The sequence below is a fragment of the Enoplosus armatus genome, chromosome 14 (assembly GCF_043641665.1).
Source record: "Enoplosus armatus isolate fEnoArm2 chromosome 14, fEnoArm2.hap1, whole genome shotgun sequence".
Classification (NCBI taxonomy): domain Eukaryota; kingdom Metazoa; phylum Chordata; class Actinopteri; order Centrarchiformes; family Enoplosidae; genus Enoplosus; species Enoplosus armatus.
This window is the reverse complement of record NC_092193.1, coordinates 2,291,081-2,318,094: the sequence shown is the minus strand read 5'-3', so window position 1 is coordinate 2,318,094 and position 27,014 is coordinate 2,291,081. Positions and strand designations below refer to the sequence as shown.

Below are 27,014 nucleotides of genomic sequence, written 5' to 3'. Positions count from 1 at the left end.
TCGAGCTGAGGAGGCCTGAGCGGTCTCCACCTCCAGATTACATGGTGGCAGAAGGCAAGTGTGCATGACAGGATAAACAAACCCAGAGGCTGTCCTGCCTGCGCTGCAGATAAGCAGAAACTGTGAGTCTACTCTCTCTTCGGTTGACATTGTTGCTTTTTTGGGCCTCTTTGTGTGCCAGACTGTTTTTGTGGGAGTAGATGTACCTATTAATAATAAATGTAATGGGCAGCAGCCCCTGAACTGTAAATGTAGGCTTGGAACTGGGCGGGTTTATTCTTCTAACCCCTAAAGAAAGGTGGGTTTAACTGGAAATGATGGCTGACCACGAGGAAGCAGAGTTGTCCGAGTCCCTTCAGAAGGAGGATGGGTTTTCTAGCGAGCTTGAGGAGCCGGGTACAAACTTCAAATCTAAAAGTTTGCCTACTTTAAATGAAGAAGCGCCTCAAGAGGAAACCTTACTGGCTAGTTCTGTGCAGATGTCCATAACGGCGGAAGAGAGCACAGAATTTATCCAGCTCCCGGCCAAGACTGAGTCCTTTCAGGCAGAGTCTCCGACAAGAACAAACTACCTGCCCAAGCCGGGGAAGTCGGCACTGAACAGGCCGAGCTCGTACATGGAGAACACTGAGATACGTAGGAGTAAAAACATGGCGAGAAGGAAGCCCCCGGGGTTTTTTGCTTCCAGGCTGGCTCAGATTCGTCTGCCTAGTCGGAAGTACCTGAGCATTATCTTACAGGACTCCCGCTGTTTCCTGTTCTGCATGTGCTACCTGACCTTCATCCAGTCGCTCATGGTGTCAGGCTACCTCAGCAGCGTCATCACCACCATAGAGAAGAGATACAGCCTGAGGAGCTCAGAATCAGGCCTCCTCGTCAGCTGTTTCGACATAGGGAGCCTCCTAGTGGTCGTTTTCATCAGCTACTTTGGTGGGCGGGGCCAGAGGCCTCGCTGGCTGGCGGTGGGCGGGGTTTTCATCGCCGTGGGCGCCGCCCTCTTCTCCTTACCTCACTTCATCTCGCCGGCCTACCAGATCCAGGAGGTCAACTCGTCCTCTGGCAACGAGGGCCTGTGCATGAACAGCAACGCCAGCGGCAGGGACCGCGTCGACATCACTTCCTGTCCCAGAGACCAGGAGGGCAACGAGCACAACCTGTATGTGGCGCTGTTCGTTATCGCTCAGATCCTGGTGGGCATGGGATCCACGCCCATCTACACGCTGGGACCCACCTACCTGGACGACAACGTGAAGAAGGAGAACGCCTCGCTGTATCTAGGTAAGAGTTTGTGTGTGTGAGGAAGTGCTCGAACACGAGCTGCCGTCAGCAAAAATCCTGCGAGTTTTGCTCCAGCCAACCTCTACAGCAGCTGATGTCGCATTATTACTCTCTAGCGTAAATATGAACCAATCGGTGACATCAGTTCTGCAGTGATGGGTTTGAATCAAAACGGCAGGTGTTTGGGTAACCGTGACACCTTAAAATGTCTTAGTCCTCCAAAGAAGCTGTGTTACAGCTCGGTAGAAGCGAAGACACAAACAACCCCAAAACACAATGTTGTTATTGTTAAAAGCAGACAATCATGATTCCTCATGTTCAGAAAGTCTGGCTCGATGCTCCTATTCAGGTGTTTCCTCAGATGTTCTCCAGAGGTGAAGAGCGGGATCGAGTCACAGTTAGCTTGATTTTACAAATTCAGGATAACTCTGCGCAGTAAACCAGCCACTTGTGGTTTCACCTGACTTTAGTATTAAGCCCTATTTAGCCCTATAGTATTAAGTGTCCACGATTAGCCACGATTATCCACTATCCAACAAAACAATCAGATGCCAATAATTTTGGCTTAAACACATAACATAAACATCACAAAGAGTCATTTTTCAAATTTACGTGATGGAATCTCTGTTTGCATGATTGCTGATACTGACTGGCTACATGGCCAAAAGTATGTGGACACCTGGACATTGCACCCATGTCTGATTGTTGAGCATCTCATAACAAAACCATGAGCATTAATCTGCTGATGCAACAGCACCCTGTCGTAGGGAAGGGCTTTCCACCAGATGTTTGGAACCTGGCCCCAAGGATTTGCTCAGTGAGGTCCAACACTGATGTTGGGTCAAGTTCCATTTATTTATGGAGCTGGCTTTGCGCAGGGGACCATTGTCATATTCAAACAGGAAAGGGCCAAACACAAACTGTTGCCACAAAGTTGGAAGCACACTACTGTCTAAAACATCATTGAATGCAGCCCAAAGACGCTCTGGTCAGGCTCTGTCAGCAGCTGTAGACAATGTATGACTGCACATACACTCACCATTTGGCAGCTGTGTGCATTTCAGCAACTTTGTTAGTTAGTTTGAAGATGCCACTGCACTGAGCATCCAACACCACATTTCACGTCACCTAACATTTGAAGTTACTGAGTGGGCCCCGGTGCTGTGCTCAAAGGCACATCAGCAGAAAGGAAGTTGAAAACGACAGCACAGAGTTCCTGAGGTCCCCGTATTTGCCACCGCGATGGCCTACATGTCAGACACTTGCTCCAGATAGTTCTGCAGCCAAATCGGCTGCAGCCCCGCCTTCCCTTTCCCTTTCACATGCTTCCCCAGAAGTTCTCGCCCCAGTGGACTCAAACAAGGTAAAGCCTAATTAAACCAACAAATGAGAGCTGGGTTATGAAAGAGAGTAGGGGAGGCGGAGGGAAGAGGGGAAGGTCTTATGTGCATTCCTGTTGTGGGGGGGGGTCCCACCGAGGCCCACCGAGGCCCGGCTCTGGTCCCAGCCCTTCTTTCTTCTTTTTAAAACAACCACAGGACACTTTGATCAGTGGATCAGCTGATTGGTGGTACGATGTCACCTATTAGGAGTCTGGAGAGGGAAATGTCATTGGACACTCTCCAACTGTAATAAGAACACTTTAATGAAAATAAGGAAAACATTTAGAAATTTGTCCCTTTGGGCTGCTATTTGCAAAATGCATGAACCTATTGGTCCTAATGTCAAGGCAAAAAATACATTCACAGTAAAAAACAAAACATTCCCATTTACCAAAAGTATGTGGACACCTAAACATATGTGATTGTTGAACACGTCAAAATACAAACTAACCAGAGATGAAATGGCTCCCAGCCACCTGCCAAAGGCTGGTGAGTATTTGGCAACGGATCAGTGGAGCAGCCAGTCGGTGGTACAGGGTTACCTGCAGGGCTCTGGGAAATATGGAGGAGTGTCAGAAATGATTTTAACAACTTCTTAGTCATTAGAAGTTTGGAAAAAGCTTAAATAATCATGAGGAAATTTGGCAGAAGTCTGGCTGTAGTGCACCGATATCTCAGCCTTTGCTGCTTTGATTTTTACCCTCTTTTAGTTTCAATCTGTCTCTCTGTCTCTGTCTCTGTCTCTCTCTCTCTCTCTGTCTCTGCCTCTGTCTCTCTCTGTCTCTGTCTCTCTCTGTCTCTCTGTCTCTGTCTCTCTCTGTCTCTCTCTCTCTCTCTCTCTCTCTCTCTCTCTCGTCTCCCAACTTTATGGAAGTGCAGTACTAAGTCATTTTTTTCTTGAATTTAAACTAACCTTAGCAAAAAAAAAGATCTGTAGTTGTTGTTGTTGTTGTTTGTAACTTTATCTGCTCTTCCAGCCACTTTGGCAAGTAACCAAGAAGTTTGTCTGGCAAGACCCACTTGACCAGTAAACTTTGGTATTCAGTTGCTTTTCTAAATGAAAACATTTGTTTTTCCGACCTTAACAGTTTACGGTCAGCAACGGCCGAGCAGAGCAGAGTAACCCAGTCAGCAGAAGCAGAGACATGTTGGTGTGGTCGGTTACTTTAATGGCCGCTGACAGCGTCTCCAGTCACTTAAAGTCCACTCCAGTAATCTGAAAAACACAAACCAGCAAAGTCCTGCCAGTGTGATGCTGGTAAATGTTGTGTAAAATTATTTTATGTATTTTAAGTAAGCAGTATTACAACCTTTTTCACGCCTTTAAAAGAAGAAACTTTTAATTTTTTCACAATGTCCATGTTTTCCTTATTGTTTTACTTTGGTGTTTTTCATTTTCGGACAATGTAGCATGTAAATTGAAAAAAAAGTATTGGAAATCCACCACGGAAAATTCAAAATCAAAATGCGACTAAGTGCATTAAGACTTGGTGAATGAATCATGAAGTACATGAAGCACGTGACTTAAACGTCACCCGTTACTGAAGAGACATCAGATCTGTGCGACGAGGAGACTAATGTTCCTCAAATTAATACATGAAATGAACATAAATGCAATATTTCCATCACATTTTCCATGTTTTTTTCTGCGGTTCGATGTTTGACTGGCGCTCTTTTAATTACGTCGTGTCCTCTTCTTCTGCAGTGGTTTAATGGCACCCGGCTGGAGGACATTAGTGGATGGAAATGCACATTAATTCACGCTTTCCTTTGCCGATTTCCTGGAAATTCGGTTACATTTGAGTAGAAACTTGACTCCTGTGGCAGCAGTGGCAGTTAACTAACCTGCTCAAGAGGAAGCATTTAAAAAAAAAAAGCACCATTGTGTTTTTAAAGATCTGCAGTTTGTTTAATATGCCACACAAAGTAATTTGGAGCGATCGTTTGCAGACTTTCTCTCTACAGTGTGTCTGATATTAACCATGAAGTGTGCACAAAGGGCTGACTGTACACAGATAGGCCTCTTATGCTACTTAGCCTACTTAGGTTATTATGTTAGAGGCAGAACATGAGATGAGCGGAGACGGATGATGTCTTTAGTAAATCTGCAGCCATACTGTGGATTCAGCAGGAATGCCAGCTAGATAGACCACTGCTGTATTCATTTAGCCCACTGCTTTATCTCCGCAGACACTTTTAAAACACAGATTGATCGAGTGCTTACCAAAGCAGAGGGGGAATTTCCTGGCACAGGCCCGAAATCAATTGGTACCATTTGTCTGGTAATCCCTTGTCAGATCAAAGGTGTCTTCTGGTTTATCTCAGCTGCTAATGGAGATAAAAGGCCAACTGGGAGGGAGATTTAAACTCGAGTTTCTAGTGAATCTTAAATCAGATGGCTGTGCCCGCTGGGAGCAGGGCAAGCTGAGCAGCAACACAATGCAAAATAGTCTGTTTGGGCCCTGCCCCACCTCGAATAATAAGAACAATGGACGTCACGCAGGGGCAAAGATGGGGTTTATTCCTCGTAATTTGTGGAGATCCAACTGGAGACGAGCCCAGATTCACACAAGACATGAGCTTTGAAGCAATTTGATGTTTCTAATACTGTAGTTAGTAGTGGTAACTATTGGTACTACTGATAAAACACATGGCCAGAAGTATGTGGACACCTGACCATTGCACCCATATGTGATAGTTAGCTATACATTAGCTAGCAGTACTCTTCTTCCCTGGATTTTGCTGCTACATTTCTCAGCGTTACGTACAAAACAGACCATGCGGTGCTTTTAGAAGTCAACACTAATCTTCAAATGAGTCCAAAAAACACAAGGCTCCAGCGTAAGAAAGATAAAATGGACAAAACGTGATCCTCATTGTCTTTTTGACTCATAACTCTACCTGCCATATGAGGTAAAGACTGGGAAGGTCCTAGTTTTGGCCTAGTTTGTGGCATTACCACACTGCTTTGTGCCAGTATGGGTGCAGCACAGAAACATTCTGGTTCATTTTGGCCCTGCTTTGTGTTAGCCTACATATGAGATCATGCCCAAAGGCGTAACAGACATCCATTAGAATAATTCAGCACAATATTGCTTTGTAACCCCAATAAGGGGACGCTCTGTTTGGCTCCCATGTGCGGCAGCGGGCCACGATGCAGCTACTTGAAATTTTAATGTGCCAGCTCAGAGACACAATATGGTCCTCACTGGGTTTAACAGCGGCAGTTAGTGTTGGACACGCCTTGTCATGTTACTGTGCTGCATATGTGACCTCAGACTTGTTTTTTTCTTTTGGATGACTGTAGGTTGTAATCAGAGCTGTTTCTATATTACTATAATAATGATAGTTAATAAGGAATTCAGTCAGCGGTTATTTCGTTTTATATTCATCCCGCCATCGTCATTTTCAGTCGCTCAGAAGTTGTGGTTGCTAGGAGCAGTTAACTTAATATGTTTATTTAAGAGTTGTTATTTCTCTAAGTGAACGTACTACAACCTGTGTAGCTGTGTTAATCTCATCAATATTGCCTTTAACTGTCGTTATATTTCATGTGTTTAGCTTCTTGATCCTGCCCACAAAGCTCTGGTTGGTGTTGGTGCAGCACAGACAGACCTACAGGATTTTAAGTGCTAAAACAATCTGAAACCAGGTCATCATCAGAGTGGTTAGTTTCTAAAATCGAAAGGGGTCATGCGGTGTGTGCGGTTGCACTGTGTGTTATTATAAATGATGGGAAACAAGGTTAAAATCTTCACGGTCTGCCTTGAAAAAGGGCCACTTTGTAATAAGACTAATGATTATCTTCATTATCAATTTTTTTTGATGCATTATCTTTGAATTTATATAATGTCAAATGGGAATATTGTAGAATGTTTTTCTCCGTCTTTAACTTAAATCGTTAACCTGACGAAGAGCTTCTGTTGTTTTTTTTAAGGCATCCTGTCTACTCTCATGCTCCAAGCAAGCAAGCTCCAGTTTGTGTTCACACGTATTGATAGAGCATGGTCTGCAATGTGGAGAGCGTGAGTGGAAGTATCTTAACACAACTCGATTCGATTCTGAGAGCTTTTATCTGCTGATGTGAGTGGACGAAGTGAGAAATACCCAAAGCGCTGTACTTCCTTCCTTAAACATTTAAAAAGATTTTAACCTCACCAGCAGACTCTACAAATGCAATCAATCCCACAAAACTTTATTTAAAATTATAGTGGACATCCCAGTGCTGCCACAAGGCCCATTATCACTTTACCTGGGGCCCAGGAACCATTTCAAGACCACCAGAGACTGAAAGCAGTTTGTGGTGCCTGTTTTAGGAAAAGTATTTTCTGAGGGTCCAGGAGCTATGGGGGTGGAGGGCTGAAAGTCACAGAACATTTTAATGTTGATTGAAAAACATTCTGTGTTAAGTTATGTTGTTGTTTTCCTAAAAAGAGTCAAAAAAGAGAGCGAGACAAAGGGACAGCAAACATCAGAGTCACACCACAGTGAATACAAAGAACAACAGGATGACTCTGTTGTTTCCATGTGTCTGAAAGTTGTGTCTCAATACAAAGATACAAAATATGGCTGAATTTGGGAAAATGTGTATATGCACGAATTATTTGCCCTCAGTAGAACGGTGCAGGCATAAACGACTGTACACATTTAAAGGGGAACTCCACCAATTTTAGAGATAATGGTCAGTTTACTCTTCATGGTTCGTACGACTACGAAGTCATGTGTCATTTACCAGGCAGAGAGGGTCTAATGAGATGCTATCAAGTTGCATTATGGGAGGTGAAGATCCAGTGTTTTTGTTTAATCTCAACATGCTAGGTACTAAAACTCCAGGATATCCTGTTGTTCTTTTAGAAATGTGTTTCTTGCGAGTCCCTTCCTTTATGGAACTGTGATGATAACTCTCCTGAGAATCCCCTTTTTTCTCTCTCTGGTTCTGGTACTCGTGAATGTGGAGCTGCAGATTGACAGTCATGTTGTCCAGCAGCACGTTAAACGCAGAAAAACGTAGGATCAGGGAAATACTCTGAACTAAAAAAAGTGCAGGAAGCCTGTTCACACGCGCAGATCTCACGGAGGCAGGGAGTCTGATGTCGGTGCTGGCAGCCCGCTGGGAAGTTGTAACGAGACAGTGCTGTGTCAGCAGGTTGCCATGACAACGCCGTCATCCCATAACATTTCATTGTGTCTCGGCGGGGTCCGGCCTGGCCTGGCCTCAGCTGTGTCTGTCTGTCTCTCCAAACACTACGTCACATGGCTCCTTCTCTCAGCATTTACTTCTGCTGTCGTCTGGGTGGGACGAAAAAATGCAGCTGCGGTTTTGTGGCGTTCAATAAGCTGTACGTCACAAATACACCCACCCGTCAACTGGCAAAGATCTAATGAAACCTCAGATAAAACTGTGCAAGTCCAATCCTGATTTATGTTTTTGATTTATGTTAAGTGGATTGAAAGCTTACAAGCTTTTTGCTGGTTGATCGAGGCTCACATCTTTCTGAGGCTCGTGAAAACCTTAAAAAAAACATGCAGTAATTTCAAAATTACATTTCACATTTATTTATTATTAACGCTGTTTCTGCAGCAGTGACTCTCGCACAGCTTTTCCTCTAATTTACAGCTGCCATCAATCTCTTTTACGGCTGTGTTGTGGAGCGTGTCGCTGGCCCAGCAGGTTCACACTCATGTCATCGGGGTTGTAGAGAGCCAGAAGACTGCAGATGCACCTTTTTGTTAGTGAAGCAGTGACACCTGAGAGGGCTCGCTGTGCTCTCAATATGTGTGTGATGGTGATGCAACACATTGGCAGCACTGGAGTGCCAATAATCACTGAAAGGAACCCTGCTGGGGGTATTATGTGTCTATTCAGCAGTTACCTACACATTATTATGATAGGGAGCTGCCTCTCAGTTATGTGCACAGATAGGAAGAAAATGAAAGATGGCTAATTAGCTACCTGCTCACCACCAGAGCTGGTGTTGCAGCCAGTAAAACATGACTCACAGCACAGTTCAGAATGTGTTTTAAACCAGATCTGACCAGATCACACTGCTTGGCTGAATCTACCTGTTGTATAACAGGCAGCACAGTGTATTAAAAGGCACACTGTGTAACTTCAGCACACTGGATGACAGTTATGCAGCGAGCATGATACATGAGATATGTCAGACTACATCAGACTACATGTAAATACCTGTATTAGCTTGTGGTTTTTAATGACATGCATGACATGCAAAGGTGATCAAGCAGAACGGACCAGACTTCTGGCATCGGGAATGTCCGCAATCATGGTGTTGGGAATGTCACTGGGAACGTTGAAGAGGTCTCTCTGTGGGGATCTCATGAGGCATCCATACACAGGGTTTCCCTCATGAAATTGGCTGGCGGAGGTGGCAGATGCAACCCCCCCGACCCTGTGCGATTCGCTTTATTTTCATTATCAATTAATTATTTTCTCGATTAACCGCTTTGTTTATGTTTATTTAATATTGGAGGGAAAAAAAGTAAAAAAAATGCAGATTTCCCACAGCACAAGGTGACATATTCAAATTGCTTGTTTTGTCCAACTAATGGTCCAAAACCCAAAGATATTTAAATTACTAATTTCACCATTGAGAAGCTGGAACTTCGTCGTACTCATGACACTTGATAGTGGAACAACTGGACCGATCAGAAAATCTTTTTTAAGCTGTTATTGATTTGGACAACAACAACCTGCTGGTCGTTATTTCACATGTGAAATGTGTCCACAAACACAGTTCAGCATGTATAAAGGATAAAGTTTCCATTAATAAATAATGATGATGATGATAGATAAATACATCTTTACTGGTGTCCTAGAAATTCCCTAGAAATCAATAATAACCCCAACTAATTGAACTAATTTAGATAACAGTCTCTATTTTCCCTGTAAGGGAACGTTCAGGAAATAATGGACCTGTAAAATAATGCTTTTTAAGTTTGGTGTTGTGGTTTAATATGTCATATCAGAGTCTGATGAAAATGTGTTGATCAGATGAATAAATAGTTTATCTCTGCGTCTCACGATTGGCTACTTGCTGTGTGTCATAATGAAGGAACTGAAGTTCATTCTGCTGTCACAGTTACTGACATCGACTTCAGAGAGCTGAGGAGAGACATATTTTAATTTGCACGTTTCCAGGAACAGAAGCCGGAGGATCGGAGGATCGGAGGATCGGTCCGTAACTGTGATGTTCCATACACATGTTTTATGTGCATTTTCAGTTTGGGCAAAAATAACCGGACTAGAAACACCAGAAGTGTGAACAGCTTTGCTGTCCCTGCTTGTGTTTCCAATACTGTAGATGTTACAGGCATCCACTCCGCTAGAAAGCCCCAAATATAAAGAAACAAAACAGCAGGGGTGAACTGAACTGCAACATGTATGGGTTAAATCCAGGGTAGCTGTGGATTAGAAGGGTCGAATGTTTTCATTAAAGGGAAACACAAAAGCTTCTCTGGGCTGCACGACTTGTTTGACATGTTGCGTTGTTGGGATTTGGGAAGTGGGTGCATTGGCTCCGACACATAACGGCCTTCTCATCGTAGATCCACAGAGATGTTTTGAGTGTATTTCTGCAGAACTGTAACTCCAGCTTTAGATGGGAAGCAGCACCGAAATACTGCGATATATGTGCTTAAAGGTAGTTGATGAACACATTTTGTTTTGCCATAATTAGATAGATATTTGTTTAAAACTAGGTCCGGGTATCTTTTGAAATGTTTTGATAGTAGAGCAGATACCAAAACTGTGCTTATTTTGATATGTAAATATAATTTTCTTTTTCCTTTATTCAGCAAAAGAAGTTCTTAGATGTTGGATGTTGTCTTAACACAAGCAGCCGTAAAAGAACTTAAATACAATAAAACATCATTTTCATTTACATCAAGACTGCAGAATAAATAGACAAGTTTTAAATATGTCAAAGTTGTTGGTGCTGCAGACACATTTTGGTTGGCTAAAAAAAAAAGGTATTAAGACGTTCTTGATTACTTCAGTCGTCGTGTCGCAACTTCTTTAATATATTCTCATAAAGGTTGTATATATTATTTTTTTTGCCAAAGAAATGAGCTTAAAACGTACTCAAGATTTTAATGGAAACATAACATCTCTCACTGTCTTCGCCTGTCGTGTTCTGTCTTTCAGCCGTCTAACGTCTCCGTCTCCGTCGTTTTTCTTTTTTCTCACGTTTCTCTCTGGCTTGTCATATCTCAGCGGCGCCCGGTCGCTCGCCTCATCAGCAGCCGCCTGGTCATGTTTGATCCCTCTGCTGATGGTCTCAGTCACGTGGCGTAACACGGCAGCCCGCCAGCCGAGGGCTTTCCCTCTTCTCCTGCTAGATTAGGGATTATCCACCGCTGGGTCCCCTTGGAAAGCCCCAGCCCTCAATCCCATCCCTATGCTTTATCATCCCGGGCTCTGGCCATCCCATTCAGGTGATGTAATAGTGGAGGGTCAGAAAATATCCCTCTGTCACTGCAGTGCTCACGCTGCTGCTGGCATTTTGTAGAATATCTTGGAGGTTTGATGGAGAAGAGCGTCTGAAAATGAATATCCAGAGGAGGATAAACATATGGATTCAGGGCTTCTGACATCAGTCATATGAAATGTATTATTATTGGATATTGATATATTTTTTCTTAGGTAATATATCAGGTAACATGGCAATCATTCTCCTGCGTCCAGATGTGAGGATTTGCTAGCTTACTCTGTTTTATTTAATTATGAATGAAATATCTTTGGGTTTTGACTATTTGAAGAGGTCATCCTGGGACATAGTGATTTGATTTTTAACTTGTTATCATTTATAAAGAATAAGCAATACATCGTAAAAAAAAAAAATACGTATACTGAAACTAATCATTGCAGCTTTAATCATGTTATCAATAGATTGTGTAATATTGTATTTTTTCTTCTTTAATAATATGTTTCAGTATAGGAAACTTTTTGTTAATTAAAGTGTGAGTTCACCTGAATTACCTCCTGACGGTCTCCAGCCGTGCACACGTAGATTTGGTTTCATGAGTTCCGGTATCTGAGATGTCTGCCTCCTCCCCAACATAAAAGAGGTGAATAGAGTTTGGTCTATCAAAAGTAATGCCCTCGATTATTGGCAGAAGTTACTGTCAACAGTTTTCATCGGAACTATTTCTACTAAAGGAAGTTGCTTTGAAAATAGTCCACTTATAGAACCTGTGGTGTGGGAGGTAAACTACCAGTCGCGGTCTTTATTCTTTGTTTTGGTTTCCCACTACCTTCCACAAAGTGGACAGTGAAAAATAAACAAATTTAAAAATTGCACATTATAAATAAAAGAAAAGGGCACAACAAACCAAAGATAAATGTCGGAAAATAAGTGAACTGATTGCTCAAATGCAAAGGTAAACAATAAAAATGAGTACACATGGAAAGCAAAAACAAACCTACTGTATGGGTATTTCATTGGTGTTTGCTTCAGTGACTTTTTAAAGGAAAATGTACTTCTTGTACTTTAGCATGTTCCAGTCGACAAGACTCTCCACAGAGAGAGATTCTCATTATACAATTTGTTTGTGGACATGGCAACAACCAGATGACCCATCCTCACTTGACTTTTATTATAAGTGACAAAACCAGTACAAGATAAGTGTAATGTATTGTTCGAAATCCATTATTGTTATCATTATTTCCAGAAGATGACATTTTAATTTAGTCACCGCAGTCAGTCATGGTAGCTGTTAATGCATTTCTAGCAATTTGTCATTTTATTTTGAAAAATACAACATTGGTGATTAAAACCCCCACATGGGACATCTTTGAAACTACTACTGACATGAACCCAGCGCTCCCAGTGAGTTCCCAGGACAGTTGGATAACGTTCAGTCTGGTCCAGTGCCTGGCCCCAGCTTTGAGTTTATAAGTCACGCCACCGGATTTTTGTGTTTGCTTTCAACTCCAGCCAAGGACTTTAAGATGTTAATTCTCTCTAATTGGAGAAATCTTATTCTCAGCCTCGAGCCGGCCCCTTATTACACATCATATGATCTGCACACATGACCCACACACATGGCCTTTTGTACCCAAATGTTAATGCTAGATTAGATTTGAAGGGTTGCACAAGGGTTGAAGTTATGCATTGAGTTTGAATAATTGAGTAACTCTGACACAGAAGTTGACAAACAGTAGTTCCTCTCGGGCAAACAGATGTTGCTAAAATCATGTTCATAAGACGCAGACAGTCCAGGGAAGTGATCAGGACTACACGACTGGCTTGAAGAAACCGTTGTCACTCGGCTAAATGCCGATCAGAAATCAGTGATCGTACCTGCTGCCACTCTGTGTGTTTTCCTGATCACTTATTTTAGTCTGTGGAGGAAAAAGGACGGACTATACAAGAAGAGTGAAGTAAAAATCTGATTAAAAAAAGTCTGTGTTAGCTCTGGAAGTGGCTCAAGCAGCCGCTCTAGGAGGTTATTTTGAGTTTATCCTAAGCAGTCAGGTGACTAGTTAAACGGAGAAAGTGGCTTAAGAACTTAGTATAAATAAAACATTAAAGTCACATCTGCAGTGTTTATTGTTCTCAACCTAATGTCCATATCCAAGTGTAGGTAACAAGTTGTTGATTTTTGAATTTGACGTTGAGCTCATTAAAACGACATTAATTCATATTTTTCATATTAACATTGAATGAAATCTGAGATGTGAAAGGGTCCCTCATATTGCAGATCACAGAAAAATATCACCTACTCTGCAGCTCTATGAAGGTTTAGCCTCTTTTTGCTCATAGTTTTGGTTTTATGGCACTTTTACGTCCAGTCTCAGTGTTTCCAGCAGCAGGCAGCTGTTTTCAGGAACCATAACTCTTTTCTCTTCTCCTCAGCCATCATGTATGTGATGGGAGCACTGGGTCCAGCAGCTGGTTACCTGCTGGGAGGAGTCCTCATCGGCTTTTACGTGGACCCCAAGACTGTTGTCAACATCGATCAAAGCGACCCCCGTTTCATCGGCAACTGGTGAGAACAATCTGGCTGTTTGGGGCGGGTTTCGCAGTCGAAAGTAGTCCTCAACCTATGCACTAGTTCCTCTCGTTGGAGTAACGTTTGTTCAAAACTACAGTGACCAACTGTTTTAGGAACAGTACTGAGCCTTTTAAAGAAATGAAACTATATATTTGTGAGGTGTTTTTAAATATTTAAGTCTTCTTCTAGTGCCACAGACAGAGTAGGGAAGTCAGAAACTACTGAGAGACGGACTAACGCATTGTTGGTTTTGGTCTTTTTGGGGGAATTTGTTGACAAAAAAAAAAAAAAAGATTCCAAATTGCTGAATTCATCAGTGGTGAATAAAGAACTTCGCCTAAATAAAACTTATTCTTAAATTAGAAAGTTCAGATTTAGATCAGGAAGTATTTGATCAAAGCGTAAGTAAACAAGCCTGATAATCTGACTTTTGATGTCACCTTCCGATACTCTTTTCTACGCTCGATGGTAAGGACACATTTTTACTCCATGTTAAATATACTATTTTCTATTTACTCGACCTGTAATGTCTTAATGATGGACGTCTCAAAACTTCATGTGGTGATTAAACGGGAAGAGACATTCCCTTCCCCAAATATGAGTCACAGGACTCTGTAAGGGCAGAACAATGTTCCTGCTCATTTCTGTGCTAAAAGTGTGATTATTGAAGCTGGTTTCACAAAGAATCAGAGTGAATCAAGAGGAGAAAACCAAACCGATAAACTACCAAAATACAGCATCACTTTAAATTCATAAGATCTATGTTTGCTGTTCAGGTCACGTTTTTTTGTTCATATCTTATATCCATCTGTAAATCTGTTGGCGTGATTGAGATGCGGTTAGTCATCTATTTACAGCTCTCAGTGATGCTGTCCTCTAACTGACAGCATAACCAGTGACTCACCAGCTAACAGCCACGGGCTTCCTACATGAATTATAGGTGATGATAGCAGGAAGAGGATGGATGAGTGTACCAGTGATTTTGCACAAGCCTGACTACACTTTATTTATTTATTTACGTGCACAGTAATGAGCCACAGAGACTGTCCAGACTAACAATATTTGATAAAATGGAGTAAAATGTCTCATCCATGACGGACTCACTCAGATTCACCTCTTGATGGCACTTTGATGAAAATGGATTTGCTGTATTTTGACCGTCGGTGCAGGTGGAGCGGGTTCCTGCTGTGTGCCGTGGCGATGCTGCTGGTCATCTTCCCCATGTTCACCTTCCCCAAGAAGCTGCCACCCCGACACAAGAAGAAGAAGAGGAGGAAAAAGCTGAGCCTGGACGACCTGTCCAGCGACGACGACGTCCTCAAGGAGAAGAGCAACAACAACAAGAGCCAGGCGGTCACCTCATCCATGGGCTTCGGGAAGGACATCAAAGGTACCAGACGAGGGCTGCTGATGTCACGGCGATTAGTTGATTCATTTATTTTTCTGTCGACAGGAAATTAATTGGCAGCTATTTTGATTTTCAATTATTCATTTTCAGTAATTTTTAAATTCTCAAGTTCCAGCTTCTCCAATGTGATTATTTGCTGATTTCCTTCGTCTTATACACTAAAAACTGAATATTTTGGGGTTTTGGACTGTTGGTTGGACAAAACAAGAAATTTGAAGACATCGTCTTGGACTTTCAATGTTTTCTGACATTTTATAGACAAAATAACTAACCGACAATGAAAATAATAGTAATCTGTGAGTTCTCATCCTGTACTTAAAGTGAATACAATGGACTCCAGAGTGGTTTAAAGGAGACTCAAAACAAAGGTAACAAGTAGAGCTGCCTTTGTTTTACTTCAGTGTAAAATTATACCAAACAAGGTGATAATACATTGTTAGGTTTCTTTTTTTACCACTTGTGTCATTAGATAATTACCTCAATTGTTAGTGTGCCGTTTGCTGTGTGCTTATAGTACTTCTGCTCCTTTCTCTGAAGGTTAACATCAGTGTTTTATTATGTTTTATTAAGTGTAATAATTTCTTCTCACATTGGCAGGGGCTTTATATTTCAGGAGAAATCCACCACACAGTACTTTTATGATCCTGTGAGGACCTGTTGGGAACAGATCACTTCTTTACGACAAACAAAAAATAAAACGTTTCTCTCTGTCCGCCCTTCAGACCTGCCCAAAGCAGCGGTGAGGATCCTCAGCAACGTGACCTTCTTGTTCGTCAGCCTGTCCTACACGGCAGAAAGCGCCATCGTCACCGCTTTCATCACCTTCATCCCCAAGTTCATTGAGTCTCAGTTCGGCATCCCGGCCTCCAGCGCCAGCATCTACACCGGTGAGCTGATTTACAAACCGCATGGTAGTAAAGCAGCAAAGACGCATTTTGTTACCTCATCACCTGATCAAATTTCTGATCCCCTCTGAAATCTTTGTCTGAATAACTGAGGTCTGGTTGTCTCCGCCTCATTCCTATACTTACTGCCCTCTTTACATCTGATTCAAAAATAGGATTTATTTCTCATAAAACTCTCAAATGTAGGGTGTCTTAAAGACAAAACTGTTATCTGCCTTCTTTTCTTTAGTGTCTCCACAGCAGCACAGACAGGTTGCAGACATACAACACTCAGGACTTTCATTTCTGCCACTTCAGCGCTGCTCCGTTGGTTTTATCTTAGAGCAGAGCAGGAGAGGCTGTCGGCCCAGAGCTGCAAGCCAACTCACATTAATAATAAAGAAACTGCCGGTCTTCAAATGAAGGGGGCACCTGGGACACAGAGCCGGAGCACTGAGTGCATCACACACACACACATGCATGCTTAAACAGGCGTATAGGCTAATACGTTACATGCTCACACACAGCATGCTAACATTGTAAAGCTAATATTATAAAATGTTAAAAGTTACATCCAGTAGTTGATAACATGGCCACAGTTAGCACGTCTTAAGTTCACTTCTCTGCTGACGCAGTGATCATTCTGTAGACCAGCTATGTGTTGTAGAGGTTAAATGTAAGCTAATAGCATTGTGTCAAAGAAGCCCTCAGCCTCTGGAGAGTATCTTAAAGATAAAGAGCCACTCAGAGCCGTCCCTCTGCCGCGGCTGATAAGTCGAGAAGCTGAAAGGAATGTTTTCCTTTTTTAGCGGCGATGGTTATTTTGGTATTCTGTTGCTGTTGATAGCAAAAGTATTTTCCACATTTGGGAGTTTATGTGGCGCCTTTGCGTTTCTCTTAAGTCATAGGACTTAAAACCACAAGCAAACATTTTTTACATTTCGACTGGCACACTGCTCATACTCCTCGTATGATTATTCTTTGTTTAATGCGGTTTTTATGAATTTAATTTCAAAATAAGACACTCACCATTTGAAAAAAATGATTTTGATTGCTGGGCGTCAAAGCGCACACACTCACAGGTACCGTGAGTCATCTGAACTCTTCACACGGAAAGCTCTGTTATTGATGTTTGTTTGTTTGTTTTTTTTAACACTGAACAAACACATTTTATCTACCTTTTAGTTACACTCGCGTTGGTGAATTATGTCCAAATTCCATCTCGGAAGGCTTTTGTTATCAGAAATGTTTTGTTGAGTTGCATAACTGTCTCAGCTGTAGGTGGAGTGGGCTGCGAGGTCTATGATTAAAAGTGCCACTCATACATATTTTCATGTCTATACCAGCTTCTAGTGGGTGAAATCAAACTATCCCTTGGGAACCTGCTCTAGGACTTGTGAAGGTCACAGGATCCCAGTTTGGTGTCCACAGTCTCTGTGGAGTGTCACTGACACTACTTGTCAGGGTTTGTGGTTCTGCCCCCTCAGCACAATAAGTGTTGGCTGGTTTAGAGTCTCGTTAATTATTTTATCCTGGACTATGTAACAACAGCAGGAGGCCACACTCAGCCTCTGAGTCTGTATGCATCATTTTCAGTTAATGAAAGGGAGATGAGAGGTCTAACGATGCATCGTCTCGTTGGACTGTCCTCTCTTTTGATTGGACGAGACTTTTCATTTCTCGTTTTACACTCAGCCAAATACTTCCTGCATTTAATTTTGGTGTCTCTGAGCACGAAACCTGTCCTCTTGGCATAATTGTGTCTTTACGTTTCTTGTTCGTCTACATTACAAAACACCCTCACGTCTGTAACTAAGGGACAGCTGTCTTCACTGGCATCACTCAGAGCATTGCACCAATTCACCAACTGTTTTTTTTAATCAGCATTTAAAATACAGTTGAACATTAATTTTCGAAAATAGGCACTAACTCTGCCTGGGTTAGAGACTCCACTCCCGTCGGGGCCGCCCACACTGAAACTGTGTGCTGTCATGGTAATGCAGAGCTGCATTTTCTTTAGGATCGTGCTCGCCATTGAAGAGATGGTGAAGGCTGCAAATACCACAGTTAATCAATTTACAGCTTGAAAGTAAACTATGAAATCTTTGGAAGAGACAAACTACTTGACTTACTTTGTCCAACATCAGTATTTTTCTTTTCCCTTGTGATGCCACAAAACTGCCCTGCTTCATGTTTCTACACCATAGAAACTAGCTGACAAGCTGTAAGATGCGTTCAATAAAAACTGTATGTTAACAAAGCGGAGTATACATAAGAAATTCTCCCCCCCTTTCCCAGGTGTGATTATTGTGCCCAGTGCCGGCGTGGGCATCGTCCTGGGCGGCTACATCATCAAGAAGCTGAAGCTGGGAGCTCGCGAGTCGGCCAAGCTGGCCATGATCTGCAGCGGCGTCTCCCTGCTCTGCTTCTCTACGCTGTTCATCGTGGGCTGCGAGAGCATCAACCTGGGAGGAATCAACATCCCCTACACCACCGGGTGAGGAGCTTTTCCAGGGGGGGGGGGGGGCGGGATTCAGGGAAGCGGTGGGTCGTCATGCATCACTGCTGACTAGAAGAACCACGTCACTGCAGCGTCGAGGACGTCTGCTTTCTGTCTAATCTGAATAGAAAATGTACACTGTGTGTGTCGAGTGGTTCTTGTGTATGTGATCGTGGAGGACGGAGGGACACAGGAGAGACGGAGGGTAAAGATAAAGACAGGAGAGAACAGACAGACTGAAGTAAAAGATAAACAGATGGATACACTTCGAAGGAAGAGACCCTTGGTGACCATTGTAACGTCGTAAATAGTCTGTTTCTCTCTCTCTCTCTTTCCTTTGTCGGTCTTATTCTTATTCGTATGTCTCTGTCTAAGCCTGTTATGTTGATCCAGTTAAACACGCTCCTCTGTTGTAACCTGATGGATGTCCTCTCTCTAACCCCCAAACAAAGGCGACAGCTTCCCCCACCTCGTTAATATACAGGTCGTGAATCAGGTTGGGTTTCTGGCTTCTGATATATATTCTTCGTCTTGTTTGCGTAGTCGTAGACCTGGTACTAGAATGCTTTTCTAACTTTTAATTATGTTTTTTTTTAGGCAAAGTTCAATCAAAGTATCATAGTGGTTTTGATAAGTCTCCCACTTAGCGTGTTCTGTATTTCCTTCTGGGTAACTGGCTGAAGTTTTCAACCTCCAAAACAGGTTTAGAGGTGAAACAATTAGTTGGTTAATCAATTAGTTGATGGACGTTAAAATTTGCCAGTTCTAGCTGCTGTTCTTTGTCATACGATAGTTAACTGAATATTTGTGAAGAGGTCGCCTTGGACTGTCTGGAATTTTTATGGACATATTTCACTATTTTCTTGACATTTTATCGATAAAATGACGATGAATCAAGAAAATAAGCAACAACAACATTAATTGACATTGTTGTTAATACTCACTAGAGCACCAAATATGGATTAATCCACTGCTGAAAATAGTCCCCTCCAAATGCCTTACTTCCTCCTTCCTTGAAGAACTACTACTACTCACATATTTGTGACAGAAAAGACAAACGAATAATCAACTATCATTGACTTTTGGCATAAATACATAGAAGCAGCTTTCATCATGAGCAACCATTATCATCCACTAACGTCTGCTGATTCTAGTTGGCAGGTTTTTCTGTGACAGCCAGACACCAGACTGCACTGGGTGTTGTCATACAAAGACAGAAACTATCAAATGTTGATGCTTACAAATGTACCATCTGTGACTTTTGATCTTTTTGATGGACACAGGTGTTTTGGGGTTTTTTTTTGGCTCAGATTTGTGTCTAAAAGTACATTTCTTCTGGGGTCACTCCTGTCAGGTCTCATTGTAATTCCAGGAGTAAACAGGGTCTTTGAAGGCTTCCACTTATATCAGAGCCAGCCGTTCGCTGGCTGCAGTTCGGCCTGTCTCGTATCAAATCATTTCCCGGTGTGACGGAGTCTGTGGTAGTTTTCATCGCCCCATCTGTGGCCGATGGCGGGGAGGAAGCGAGTGTTCAGATCGGTGCAGCATAACAGATAGGGAGCCAGTAAATGGAGGCGTTTTCTTTTGGACGGAGCGTCCCTAAGAGCGATTACATGGCAACGGTGGAAAATGTCCAAGGACAGCTTGGAAGAGAGGATCTTTGGCTGACCGCCCTCTTTTTTTCTCTCTCTTGTGTTTCTCCCTCTGGATCTTTTTATTTCCCTCTTTCAGTCCGTCTGTCTGTCTGTCCTTCTTGCCCTCCTCACTTCATCTTTGGTCCTGTTTCTTTAATGCTCTTTTTGTTATCTTTTAAATTTCTCTGTTCTTTCCTTACGATATCCTCTTTGTCTCCTTATCTTTGTTCTTTTTTCATCCCTCCATCGTTCTTTCTACTCCCTCTACTTCCTCCTTGTCTCTTGTGCTTCCTTCTGTCTTTTCCGTCTTGTTTCCTCATCCGTCTCTCCTCATCGTCGTCTCTTTTCTGTGTTCATCCATCACTTAATGTTCTCTTTCCAACCCTTTTTTATTCTGCCTTATCTTCACTCATTTCCTCTTTTAGTGTCCATCTTTCATTTTCCTTCTCTCCTTACTTTTTTCTCGCAAATTTTCTAGCTCCTTTTTCAGTGTACAGTGAGCACTTCTACTTCATCAATGTCAGATAATGCTTGCTATCCAGTTCATTAATATTGGTTTTTAGCCGTCCTAATCGTTACATACAAGACACTGCTGAACATCACTAAATACTAAACAATACATTTCATCTGATTTTCAGGTTTTGAAATGTTGGAGTTGCACAGAAAAGTATCGTTCTGAATATTTCTGCATAAAATCTTTGCATTCACATCGCACAGCTTGCATAGATAGTTTAAAAAAGCTAAAGAACTGCTGTATGTTTTCCCTCTCCAGACCTACTCTCACCATGACACAGAGGAACCTCACCGGAGGTTGTAATGTGAACTGCGGCTGCAAAATCCACGAGTACGCGCCAGTCTGCGGCTCTGATGGCATCACGTACTTTAACCCCTGCCTGGCCGGCTGCAGCAGCGTGGCCAACGACAGCACCGGGGTAAGAGATGGCGATAGAGCGAAAACTCAAATATCAAGCGGTTACACATCTAACGTTTCTATGCTGGTCTAATAACAACAGAACTGTATAATAGAATTGTATTATTTATTATTGCTGACAAAACTGAATTTTTGTTGGAATAAGTTGTGTTTTCATGTCCTGAAGAGTTCAAAGAAGTTGATACTGGTGCACAAATGTAGGATAGTGTCACTTAATTCAACTAAGATTTAAAGTGTAGAGGCCTGATGACGTTTGTGTCTTGAATTGTTTCGTCTCTTGTGTAGTTGTTGTAGCTTAGGCTATAAATGCTGTGGTGTGTGGAATTGATTTATGCTGCATGCTTGTCCCCATACAAATAAACATTAAATTAATGATGTTGAGTTCAAAGGGCCTAAAACTCCATACGTAACTACCCTCCAGATTCGTAACTACTCGGACTGCGCCTGCGTCCAGAGTCGGCAGGTCATCACGCCGTCGTCCAGCGGGCAGGGCAGCAACCAGCTGCAGCTCGTCATCGTCAAGACCTACTTGAACGAGAATGGCTACGCCGTGTCAGGGAAGTGCAACCGCACCTGCAGCACCCTCATCCCCTTCCTCATCTTCCTCTTCATCGTCACGCTCATCACTGCCTGCGCCCAGCCCTCCGCCATCATCGTCACCCTCAGGTACGACCTCCTACATACAGTTTTACACAAACAACTCACTGGTAGAGTAGGTACACTCCCATATATGAGTGATACTTTGATTTAGTTCAAGCTTTTAAATATTGTTGTAAAATTGGAATTCATGTGGTCTGATTTGAACAAACATTTCTCTTCTTAAACCCACCAGCCTAAAACATCTCTCTGAAATGTATTTATCTTTGGTTGTACATTCACAAAGTGTAGAATTAGTTTAAGATTATGGCGTCTTTTAAAACTATTGTGATGGTACAAGGTTTGTTACTTTTAGCCGTTTATGTTCTGTGACTCCTAGCTTCCATTAAATCCCACAGATACAGGAATTAAGCGTAATCATATTAGACTTGACGCTCTGTTACCTGCAAGCACCCTGCTGCCAGTTGTTTGAATCCCCGTCTGAGCGGTGTGGATTTCCTTCTTGTCAAATGCTGGTAAATGTTCTGTGGCAGACAACGCACCACGACTCTGCTTCCTGGTCTGTTCGCAGTCGTATTTTTGGCTCTTAAGATGTTGAAAAACATGGTTGATGAAGTCGCTGGACTGCTTGGACAGTTGTTGGAGCAGTTATATATGATATAAATATGATGTAAAGCTTTCTGATGTCTGCCCTGCTTGCCTCCTCCTCATTTCTTAGGCCTCAACTGTGACTCGTTTTTAAGGCATGCATACAAGCATGTCGTTTTTTAGGTGGTTTTGTATTAGTGCTTCAGTATGTGTGTATGTGTGTCTTGTATACAGGATAATAGGTTGTTTGTGGAGGCCATGTGCTGTCGATGACATATTATTGTTTTGTGTCATAAATCCCATTCACATGGCTGTCCATGTAGTCCGAAACAACAGTTTCTTTATTTGGTTCACATCATCCTCTATTATTATTATTATTATAATTATTATTATAACTATGTGTGGTGTGGTTTTGTGTGTTGCAGGTCTGTAGCGGAGCAGGAGAGGCCGTTCGCTCTGGGAATGCAGTTTGTTCTCCTCAGGACTCTCGGTGAGTAGAAAAAGATACAGGACAAAACGTAAAACGACTTCTTTATTTTTATTTCTGAAGTCTGAATGAAGAGGTCGAATATCCGCAGAGCTATCTGAAGAGATCAGCATCAGTTCGGCCGCGCAGAGCAGAGTCGGCTCAATGCATCGATTCTAAACACACTGCAGATTCTGTAACTGCTGACCGAGCGGCTGATTAAATGAGATGTTGTCCAATTAATGCCTCAACATCACTGTTCTCCTGAATAAGGAGAAAGGAGCTAAATTGGATTTGATGCATGCGACAAGCTGCTGTCGGTATGAATCAGTCAGAAAACTGTTTGAAGGACGTGTGCATTAACCAGACAGGGACAGAAATAAAAGATGCTTTGCATTATGGGAATCGTAGGATCCAGGATATCTCGTCATCTCCTGCAGTTTTGACCATTCCTCTTTTTCTTTTTCATGTTTCTAACAACTTTATTTAAAATAAACAGGGTTTAGATTTACAGTTTAGGTCATTTCTCTGCTCATGAGTTTTCTCTTCTCTCTCATCACTCTCTCTCACCATTTTCACCCCTGGCTGTATTTTCTTTTCTCCCTCTGTTGTCTTCTTTTCCCCTCCTTGACTCTCCTTTTGTACTTTATCTTCTCTCCTATCTTTCCTCTCTCTTTTTTGTTCCGTCTCTGTCCCCTTTTCTTGCCACTTTCTCCGTTTTCTTTATTTTCTTTTCCTTCTCTTTTCTCTCCTCCTCTTCCTCCGTCATGTCTTCTGTCTTCCTCTCATCTCTCTTCCTTTCCTCCCCTGTCTTTTCCCTCTCTCTTCTCCACTCAGCCTACATCCCGACGCCCATTTACTTCGGCGCCGTCATCGACACCACCTGCATGTTGTGGCAGCAGGACTGCGGCGTCCACGGCTCCTGCTGGGAGTACGACGTCACCTCCCTGCGCTTCGTCTACTTTGGCCTCGCTGCCAGCCTCAAGTTCCTCGGCTTCCTCTTCATCTTCCTCACCTGGTACTCAATCAAGTACAAGGAGGAGCGGGTGGAGCGCTGGCTCAAGCGCCACCTGTCGCCCGTCGACACTGTTGGCAGCCTCGTTTGCCACCCGGGTGGCCACAAGGGCCATGCCCGCACCCGCTCCTGCCCCGTCAACATCCCCCGGACCGACCCCAACGCTCTGCCGGCTAACGCTCCGCTGCGTGCTGGCGCCCTCAACCGTGGCGTCAGCACCCAAAGTTGCCCCGGCAACGAGCTTAAAGCAATAACTCCTACCCCCGCTGCCACGCCGTCAACTGCAGCGCCGCCTGCCCCTGCGCCGGCCCATTCGCTGGAACACGTTTCAGTCCGAGTCTGAGTTTCAGAAGGGGGGTGGGCGATGAGGCAGGTCGCACCCACTGACATCTGTTTTATTCTGAAAGCCAGCTGGATTTTAGCTGCTGTCAAAGGCACCAATCATCACGTGGAGGTCCTGCTCTCATCTCATAACTCTTGTTGGCTGGTAAAACACTCAAAGTGGCTTTTCAGTTTTGTCTGCACCACCAGCCTCTGTGGGTCAAAAACCATCAACCGGAGGTCCTGATTTATTCTGAACCTCCAGATATCTGGTCGCATGATTAAAAGTTGGACTAATTTGGGGACCATCCAGCCTGGAGACCCTCCTCTGACACGACAAATCTGCTTGGTTGGTGAAAATGTTGAAAGCGATATTTTCTTTGTGATCCACCAGCCGGCGCTGCAAGCGGACAAAGGCTTAGCTTCCACACGTTGGATGGAGGAGAGTTCATCACACATACACCCCACCTGCCCCCCACCTCGGCAAAATGTGCCTTCTGTCACCATGGTCCTCACATGTACGGTATATGTGCAAACACACTGGACGTCCCTCAGACAGACTGTGGTCACCCTGTAGGAATAAGAGTCACCTGAACAGATACCTCAGCTTCGCCCATCCTCCGGCTTCACGTCTCTGTGCTTCTTCTTCATTTGTGTTTTATTTCTTCACCATCATCCGAGCGATCTTTGCTTTCCGGACACTGCCTCTCAGCGCTCTCACGGAACAAAAAGAAAAAAACAACAAAAAAAAAAAACCCTATGGAAATGTGATACACTGCAATTAAGTGTTAAGAACTGGAAACCGATGGCATGGTGCTATGTGAAAAACAATGTTTAGCGTCCATTTTTTTTGCTCTTTTTGGTTGTTTTTTTAGGGTTAAAAATGCTTGAAAAGAACCCAACTGGACAACAGGTCACTGGGCTAAGCAGCTTGGCACGCACAGAATGCATTCCTGTCCGATGCAAGGCCTTTTGTTGCTCCCTGACACAATGACACGTAGTATTACCGCTGGAAGTCGGATTATTTTGGCTTTTGCCAGCTCCATACAATGCATCCATATATCCGAGCTGTTTCCCTCCTGACTGCCTCCCTGTTTAGTGGTTTAACCTGAAAAGAACTGGATCGGCATTTTCCTCCTGACCGCATTCCTGGCCGGACAAGTCACCGGGGATCCTCCACGCGTCTGCAAGGATACGTAAAGGAAAAACTTTGCTCGTTGACAGACTGTATTTCTGACGACATACCAGGTTCAATGAGAGATACAGCCAATCATTTACCAACAGCAACATTTGTACTGAACACGTAGGTAGACAAGTAGTCGACCATCACGTAGAGGTCATAGTGTAGTCGTCTATTCTTCGTCAGCTCCGGAAATGAAAGCCGCTGGTGAATTTTGGGATGGATCCTGGATAGAAAGTTAGTTTCTTGCTCTGCGTAATGTTGGCTAATTGTTAAACAGTAGTCCCAATGATTTATGGGTAATAATGACCTTCTTGCCTGAAAGAAAAGCATTTTCAGTTTTCTTTTCCAGACCAGACAACAGTTTGCATACATGCAGGTTAAAGTGTGGAAAGTGAAAAGAAGGCAGCCGGTCACTGTCGAGCTGCAGCTGATGATTGTTTTCTATAAATCTGCTGATTCTTCTTTGAAAAGCTCATCGCTCGATCTAAAAAGAAACAGCGAAACGCCCATCGCCACTTCTCAGAGCTCCAGGTGAGATCTTCAAATATCTTGTTTTGTTCGACCCAAAATCCCAAAGATATTCAATTTCAGCGACATAAAACAGAGAAAAGCAGCAAATGCTCACATTTGAGAAGCTGGAACTATTAAATGTTTAGTGTTTTCGTTTGATGAATGACTTAAACGTTCAGTCGCTTTTTCGAAAATATTGTTGATGAGTTGCCTGATGGCTAATCGTTTTAGCAACAGAGCAGTCCTCAGACAAGCCGTCGTACAGTTAGGCCCATTGTTGGAGTAGTTCTTGCGCAAAAAATAAATAAATCTCCATCTTATGAATGAATGAAAACTGATGAAAAAAAATCTGCCGGAGCAGGAAGATTATTGCAACCTGTTTTAAATACAAACGAACTGTCGACAAAACAATCTCATGTCAAGCTTCATTTTGATAATATCACGTGCAGTTCCCTGATCACGAATGAACTTTGAAGCTGAACAAATCAACTTGCTTCAAAAGTTTGAAAAGAAGAAGACAATAAGGTGTCAAATCAAGAGAACTTACTCACAACTGGTTGATTTGTTGAAATTTGTGGAAATTCAGACCACATACTTTGAATTTCACAGTTAAATACATAGATTACTCATTAGAATCAAATTATTATGGCCATAATTTTCTTCCATACGTGTGACATTTTAATTTAATTTTAATCCATTTCTGAGCTGTAACAACACAGTATGCATTTTCAACAACTTAAAGCGGTATTATTTTATAATAATCCACTTATTTCCCAGAGAGTGTCCTTGCTCATGTCAGGCAGTGGAACAACAGTGTGAATCACTGGTGATCATATCTGTTTGACTTTTGTTACTAATCCTTCCTTTGCACAGTGTTTTTCCTCCCCTGCTCACCCTGAATCTTCAGACCTTAATGAGGACACTGTGTGTGGGACTGTCCTGCTGCCAGTGTTACGTGTATATATATATATATATACATATATACACACACACACACACACACACACACACATTTATATATACATTTTGTCAGTCAGGTCAGTCGCTGTCCTCTGAGGACACCTGCTGGGTAGATGTGGAACAGCATGTAGAGACAGACGTCTTGTCCCAGACCAGTGCAAGAGAGGACAGATAAATAAAACAAACCAAAAATACACAAACTGGAAAAAATGTTCTTGTGTCTCATGCAATCAGTATTTTTACATTTGAGACTTTTGAATTAATGATGACACGGACATTGTTCACACTCTGGCTGCACTATTTTCATTAACAATTAATCTGCTGATTATTTTCTAGATTCT

The 27,014-nt window shown here is 42.7% G+C and overlaps 1 protein-coding gene across 1 annotated transcript; it reads left to right on the top strand.

Moving 5' to 3' along the window:
* The first annotated feature begins 317 nt into the window (after positions 1–317).
* On the top strand, positions 318–24,042 carry LOC139296876 (solute carrier organic anion transporter family member 5A1-like). Its single transcript, XM_070919436.1, has 9 exons — positions 318–1,278; positions 13,538–13,670; positions 14,846–15,066; positions 15,807–15,971; positions 18,267–18,465; positions 20,875–21,034; positions 21,455–21,699; positions 22,644–22,708; positions 23,522–24,042. The coding sequence occupies exons 1-9, from the start codon at positions 318–320 to the stop codon at positions 24,040–24,042; spliced, it is 2,670 nt and encodes an 889-aa protein (XP_070775537.1).
* Positions 24,043–27,014: the final 2,972 nt, after the last annotated feature.